At 41.8% G+C, this 7,633-nt stretch overlaps 1 protein-coding gene across 2 annotated transcripts in view; it reads left to right on the top strand.

Moving 5' to 3' along the window:
* MEIS2 (Meis homeobox 2) overlaps nt 1–1,921 on the top strand; it is a 200,602-nt gene extending 198,681 nt beyond the window's left edge. For both annotated transcript variants that reach the window (XM_045527940.1, XM_045527930.1), the window contains exon 12: nt 494–1,921. In XM_045527940.1, coding sequence (XP_045383896.1) covers nt 494–780 — 287 coding nt within the window. In that variant the 3' untranslated portion in view covers nt 781–1,921. The remainder of the gene's footprint in view (nt 1–493) is intronic.
* Nucleotides 1,922–7,633: the final 5,712 nt, after the last annotated feature.

Below are 7,633 nucleotides of genomic sequence, written 5' to 3'. Positions count from 1 at the left end.
AAAAGCCCATTCCTTCAAAATGAATATGCCATAATGTTTTGTATAATAAATTTTTCATGAAGAAATATAGATATGATAAGATGTCAATTTTATTTTATTTTAGTATCTACCATTTTTGTCCATATCTACAAATGCAACAAAGGAAAATAAATGATATATCAACAGTTAACTGATAAAACTTGACTCAGAATTTATATTCTTATTGCATTTATCAAAGAAATGTACTGAATACCATTTTGAAGAACAGTTCCACTTTATGACATTTAGTTGCATTAAATATTTAGTTCTGTTGTGTTGCATTATACTGCTGTGCGATGAAATTAAATGCAAACTACAATTTGAATGTCTGCAAACATTGGCAAGAATCTGCAGCTAAATTTAGATATAAGATTTGCAGTGTCTGTTGTTTTTTTTTTTCTTTTCATCTTTGATGGGTAAAGTATAAAAATGTTTAGGAATTTGACCCGCTTTCTTTTTCCTTCTCTATTTTCAGGTTTGCAGAGCATGCCAGGGGACTACGTTTCTCAGGGTGGTCCTATGGGAATGAGTATGGCACAGCCAAGTTACACTCCTCCCCAGATGACCCCACACCCTACTCAATTAAGACATGGACCCCCAATGCATTCATATTTGCCAAGCCATCCCCACCACCCAGCCATGATGATGCACGGAGGACCCCCTACCCACCCTGGAATGACTATGTCAGCACAGAGCCCCACAATGTTAAATTCTGTAGATCCCAATGTTGGCGGACAGGTTATGGACATTCATGCCCAATAGTACAAGGGAACTCAAGGGAAAAGGAAACACACGCAAAAACTATTTTAAGACTTGCTGAACTTTGACCAGATGTTGACACTTAATATGAAATTCCAGACAGCTGTGATTATTTTTTACTTTTGTCATTTTTCATCAAGCAACAGAGGACCAATGCAACAAGAACACAAATGTGAAATCATGGGCTCACTGAGACAATTCTGTCCATGTAAAGATCCTCTGGAAAAAGACTCCGAGAGTTATAACTACTGTAGTATAAACATAGGAACTAAGTTAAACTTGTACATTTCTGTTGATCACGCCGTTATGTTGCCTCAAATAGTTTTAGAAGAGAAAAAAAATATATCCTTGTTTTCCACACTATGTGTGTTGTTCCCAAAAGAATGACTGTTTTGGTTCATCAGTGAATTCACTATCCAGGAGAGACTGTGGTATATTTTAAACCTGTTGGGCCAGTGAGAAAAGAACCACGCTGGAGACCATGATGAACGTTTGGCTGAACCCTCATCACTCCAACTCCAGCTTCAAGAATGTGTTTTTATGCCCGGCCTTTGTTCCTCCATAAATGTGTCTTTTAGTTCCAAACAGATCTTTATAGTTTGTGCTTCCTAAGCCAATTCTTATTATTATTTTGGGGGACTCTTCTTCAAAGAGCTTGCCAATGAAGATTTAAAGACAGAGCAGGAGCTTCTTCCAGGAGGAGTTCTGAGCCTTGGCTGTGGACAAAACAATCTTAAGTTGGGCAGCTTTCCTCAACACAAAAAAGTTATTAATGGTCATTGCACCATAACTAGGACTTTATCAGAAACTCAAAGCTTGGGGGATAAAAAGGAGCAAGAGAATACTGTAACAAACTTCGTACAGAGTTCGGTCTATTAATTGTTTCATGTTAGATATTCTATGTGTTTACCTCAATTGAAAAAAAAAAGAATGTTTTTGCTAGTATCAGATCTGCTGTGGAATTGGTATTGTATGTCCATGAATTCTTCTTTTCTCAGCACGTGTTCCTCACTAGAAGAAAATGCTGTTACCTTTAAGCTTTGTCAAATTTACATTAAAATACTTGTATGAGGACTGTGACGTTATGTTAAAAAAAGGTGTTAAGTCACAAAATGCGGTAATAAATATTTCATTTTTGATTTTTTGTTAGGCTTTTGTGTTTTCAATGGTTTTAAGGCAAGGTTGCACAATGCTGACTATATATGGTGTTAAAAGTAGATGATGGCTTTTCCTCCAAGATGTTGAGTATATTTGAAACTTAACTTCCTAGTAATTTTTAATCATCTGTAGCCTTTCAGTGTATATATGGCCTATATGTTCCGCCAGCAGAAAACTTCCAAAGGTATGAAATTGTATGTGTATTATAAGCCAGATTGAAAGATCACCTTCAACATGCCCAGCCTCCTTTTAGATGCATGACGTTAAAAAAATACTTTCAGATGAAGCTTTTCATGGTCATCCTTTGCCAGAATAAAGGGCTTTTTCAGGGTTAATTTTACATCATAAGAAACAGTGTCTGTACTCAAAGGTAACTCATCTGCCTGTGTTTCTCCTTCTACTTACTGAAATATTGTTGAATATGCAAATGAAAATTTACATTTGGGTATTCAAAGATAAGTAACTTCTATGAAGTTTGAAATCCTCAGTTTAAAAGATTACTTACTCATTAATATTTACTATAAATGACATTATGGTGTCTTTTTATTTCAGACACCTCCATGTGCAGGGATGCTAGGGTGATGATTTGGAAACTAAATTTTTCTCTAAAAAACAACAAAATAGACAATATGCCATTTTTAGAATTTTACGATTTCCTGGAAATCTCTGCCATTAGCTTGTTGATACTGCACAATGCCTGCCTGCTAAAGTGTACAAAAAGTGTGAGGTATTTGCATGCCTCCCCAATTTTTCAAATAAATATGCTATCCTGGAATTTTGTAACTCCTAAACTTTGAATCTTATGTTTAGAAAGAATAATATCATAAACTGTAGCTAGATATGTGATGTCAACTTAATAAGGAAATAGTTCACTGTCTCTGCAAACTTAAACTTGGAAGAAATCCATAGTTGTGTCTTATTTGGGGCTCTTCCATCTTTCCATTTCAGACAGCATTAATGGAAGTTCTATATAAATGAGCAAGGAAATAAACTTCTATTGTTTTGTATTTTATTTAGTTAGAATTGTTAGAAATACATTTATCAGCTTAATTAGCATGCTGCTGTTTAAACATAGAAATAACACTTCTGACACAAACTAACTGTTAATGGAGAAATTCTGTGCCACTTGGAAAAGAGATAGCTTCCCTCTCATTTTTGCTATCCCATTTTAAATAGAGTCTTTTTGTAAAACTTAAATATTTGCATATTTTACTTTAAATGCTTTTATATAAACTCCGAAGACAAGTTCCCCCTTATAAATTAACTCTCATTTCAGCTGAAAATAAACTGGCAAAGTTTTTCTTCCTTTCCTTTTAGTAAAGTAAATGCTGAAGGGTTTTCTTGGTAATTGGCTCATGTTTAAGAAGTGTTTTGTGAAATTATTGACTTATTTTATTGAAATTTAGAGCCCAGAGCTCTCTATCCTTGGTTTTAATGAATAAAATCATCTCAGACTTAGTTTCTTTACCAAACCCATGTCCTATCATGTTAACTTTAACCCTCTTAAATACTTGGAGAGGAATGATAATTGTTGTAATATTTGTTTGTATTTTCTTGCTCCCCCCTACCACCCCATGCTAAGACAGAGAAGTGATAAATTAGTCCCAATTTTTATAACGCTTTTTTTATACCACCCCGGAAGGCACTTGCTCCTATCTCGGGTTTACTATTTAGTATAAAGAGTTCCGATTTGGGTATATTTAAGAAAGACTCAGCTGTCAAAAGCAAAGAAACTGGGAATGGTGTTTTGACAACCATATAGTGTTAAAGGAAATACTGTAGTCTGAATAAAATTGCTTATGTTCTCCAAAACAAGAGTAATATAAAAACACTTTTTTATTTATATGAAAAAGCAAAAGCAGAAATAAATTCCAAAGGTTTCCCTTTCTTTAAGAAATTCTGAGAGAACTGCAGTCGCCATCTGTTAAGGGTTGGGAATTGAGCAAGAAGCCACATTTTAAAGAAAAAAGAGAGAAAAAGACCAGGAAAGTCTGTGTCTTTCATCCACTCCTTCTCCCTCTCCCCCACCCCCAGGTCAGCACTCCTCAGTCCCCCTCCAACCAAGCTCACCCTAGTTAGATTTGTCGGGCAGAGTCAATCAGGATCCTCCTGCCTCCTCACCCCCTCCCGCCCCCGCGGGCCTGTTAACCCGAAGCAGATTTGGGAAGGGAAATGTGGCCAATATCTCTAGCAGCTGTCAAAGGAGGGACTTTCCTTCAAAGGGACTGGACAGGGATCCTCCACAAGTTCCCCATTAGTCTTGCAGGCCAGCAATTTGATAAGGAGCTGGGACCTCCGCTACAAGTTGCCACTCTGTTAGAAGGTCCGGTGTCTGGACGTCTGGATGCGCCGAGTGGCCCTAGCTTGGCAGCCACGGCCACCGCCGCCCACCCAGCGGGGTCGTTGCGGACGTGGCTGGGAGGAGGCAGGGCAGAGGCGTGGGCGGCGGCAAGGGGGCATGCAGAGGGCTACCCGGCGCTCACCCGGCCTTTGCTTCGCCTGCGTGTGTGTTGGAGTTAGACTCGCGCGCTGATGGGGGTGTGTGTGCGTGGCGGGGACGTGACAGTTACGGCTGCAGCGATCAACTCCGGGCTTGGCGCGCTGTGGGCGAGCCCCCGCCGTCCCGGCCGCGCGGGGAGGAAGGGGCTGCGCAGGGGAAGCGCCGGTCTGGTGGGGGAGGCCGGTCAGATTGTGATGAGCATGGAGACCGTCGGGGCAGCGTTTGAAGGGAGGTTTTAATATTAATAGTTTCGGTGTAGAGACAGAAGGGAGATTGCGTCTACGGCTCCTCCGGGCAGACTCTGGGTGACAGGGATGATGGATGATCCGGCAGAGCCCCACAGCTCCTCCCCTGCAGCCCCAACAGTGTCAAAGCTACTTTAGTTGAAGCTTTAGAAATAAAATAAACAGCATCAGCCCCCCCCCACCCCTCACTCTCCGTACACCTCCACCCTCACTCCCCGCTTTCCAACATCGATTTATGGATCATTATGAATCAATTACGGCTCTCAATACTTTCCCATTGGCTTAAATAAAACACTCGAAAGATGAAAACGTGGGGTTCGGTGGGGACTTTTTTTTCTTTCCCCTGACAGGAACAATCGCAAAATCCATTATCTCATAATCACAGGCGCTGGGTTAGGAGGTGAAGAGAAAGGACGGGGTCACTTAGGAAATAACTGGGGGGAACGCTGGAAGGGGGGTGTCGCCCAGCTGCTGCCTTTGTTTTAGTTCAGATATGTTTGATTTGTTTGTTGTTTGTTTGGGGTTTTTTTGAACGCGAGGTGGGGGGAGACTCGCGTGAGAATTAGATGCCTACAAGTTTTGCGACCTAATTATTTAACTCCTCTGCAGAAACCCATTTGAATGTGTGTCTCGGCAAACATCAGATGTTGTTGGTAGTGAGGTCGCACATGGGAAAAGGTGTGGAGGAATGGGTGCGTCTGGAGGGCGGATTTTCACTTTGTTGCGAGCAACTGTGCGCGGGAGGGTTTGCAGCGAGGGAGGAGGCTTCTCCCTCCCGCAACTCTCTCCTCTCCCCCCACCCGCCATGGGCTGGTTTTGTCCCTGGGACCCGTTTGGATCTGGGACTGGCCGCCCCCATTCGCCCCCCACCCCCACCCTGGCCAGCCGAGGCTTTTCTTCCCTCTCTTGCCTCTTCCGCGGCGGTGCTCGGGGTTCTCTAGGTGTTTCTATGACTACATTGTGTGTGTGGGAGGGTCAGACGTGGGGGTTGCCCGCGAGAGGGCCGTTCCTGGGCGATCATTTATCAATGTCACCCACATAATGATTCTCTCTGCAGCCTCCTATTGATGAGGATAATTACATTAGCTCAGAGTGACTGATCAATGAAAAACCACCACACAAAAACTTCTTTACTCTTCTATAATACTAAAAACCGATACAGAAATAACATAGAAAGCCCGATTTTCTTTCCCTTTCCTATCCACCAATGGACTCTGCCCCCCCATACACACACACACACACACACACACACACACACACACACACACACACACACACGACGGAGGAGTAAAGTAAGAAAATAGACCAGGTTAGTTTCATTTAACGGAGGATGCAATTTTGTCCGTGAATGCATTTTCTCTAAATTTGTTGGCTTCATTCCTCCTTTGGTAAAGAATATCAACGGATTTGCTAATGTGAGTTGCTTTTAGACTAGTCTGTGGTTTTCCGTTCTTTTTATTTCTTTCCTCCCTTTTGGGCATTTTCCCCCCCTGCTTCAAAAAAGGAGACAATTCTTTTTATAAATAACTGGTAAAAGAAATTACTCTAGGTCCTCTTTTTAAAAAGCGTTTGCCTAAGTCGGGTTATCTTTTGTCTTTATCACTTCATAAAGTAGCGCAATTAAAGATGTGATTTTGCATGGGTATAAAGGGTGGATCCATTATATGGCTACATAATACGCTATATTCTCGCCTGAAAGTTTGCAGCTAAATTACGATTTCGCTTTTTCTAGACTTAAAAATCAATATTTTCTCAATTAAAGAGAATTTTAATGCTTTACTTGCCAGTTGTTAAAGGCGCTGTAAATTTTATTGTAATGCTTCTTGACTTCGAAGTAGATGCAGGAGACCGGTTGATTCTCGTGGTCTTTTTCCTCTCAAAGAACCTAGCCCAGGAACGTCCAATGGTTTCATATCAAATCGAAGCAACAAAGGTAAGGAGGTTTTCTGAGAGGGACGGGGTAAAAAGGTGGGGAGACCGCCTAGGGGGCCCTCCAGGCCAGAGGCCATTGTCTTATGTATTTTCACCTCCCTGTGTCCCACCTCCTGAAAGTGACAGCGGTGTCCAGTTTACTCTAATCTTTCTCAAAAGGGAGCACGTTTGACTCCCGTCTGTTCTATGACGGTCAGAAAAGAAGCTGCATTTGGGGAGCATTCTAGACTCTTCCCAGTGCCCCTCCTTTTCCCTTTCCTTCCTTAGTCCACCAAATTTCAACTTGGAAATGGCTCTTGCACAAATTTTGCCATATTTTTCTGTGTGTTCTGGCCTCTATGTCAGCGATCGTTCCCCACACTCAGGAACGTGTACTGTTTACAGATGTTTTCCCCTTCCACACGTCCCACCTAGTAAAAGTTCCCGCAGAGAATTAACTGTGGTGTGTTAATAGCCCAGATCTGCTACTGCTCTCTCCTGCAAAGTTGAAATCTGGTAACGTGGAGTATGGCGCTGAACTAACGCTGCAGAGATGTTCAAGGCCGGGAAAAGCCCGGAGACTGGAGACTTCTAAGGCCCAGGGACTTGGGGGGAAGCAAGGTAGTGAAACTTTGAGAAAGAAAGGCGGAGAGAAAGATATGAAAATGAGGCTGGAAGGGAAAGTAATGAGAAAAGAATTGGGCAAGGCAAGAAAATGAGCCTTTGGGACTTCTTTGTAATTTAAAAAGAAATAATAATGAAGAGAAACTGAATATCTAAGGCTTGCTATTAAATTGTTTTTGAAGCCAATGTCCGTTTAAGAGCAAATCCTCAGAGATGCCAGGGCGGGCCTGAGTTTCCAAATGGAACTCCTCCTAAAGTTCCTTTTGCAGTTCCCTCTTCAGTTAATTTGCTGGGAATGAGAAGACTAGGGAAAAGGCGATGTGTGTGGTGTACCAGGGCTTAAGTAAGACTATGATGGGAAGGGGCACCTAGATATAATGAGGCTGCTGTTTTAAGCTGAATAGAAAGCGGGAGTTGG

Source organism: Lemur catta, chromosome 1 (assembly GCF_020740605.2).
Source record: "Lemur catta isolate mLemCat1 chromosome 1, mLemCat1.pri, whole genome shotgun sequence".
NCBI lineage: Eukaryota > Metazoa > Chordata > Mammalia > Primates > Lemuridae > Lemur > Lemur catta.
This window is presented reverse-complemented; position numbering and strand designations above follow the sequence as displayed.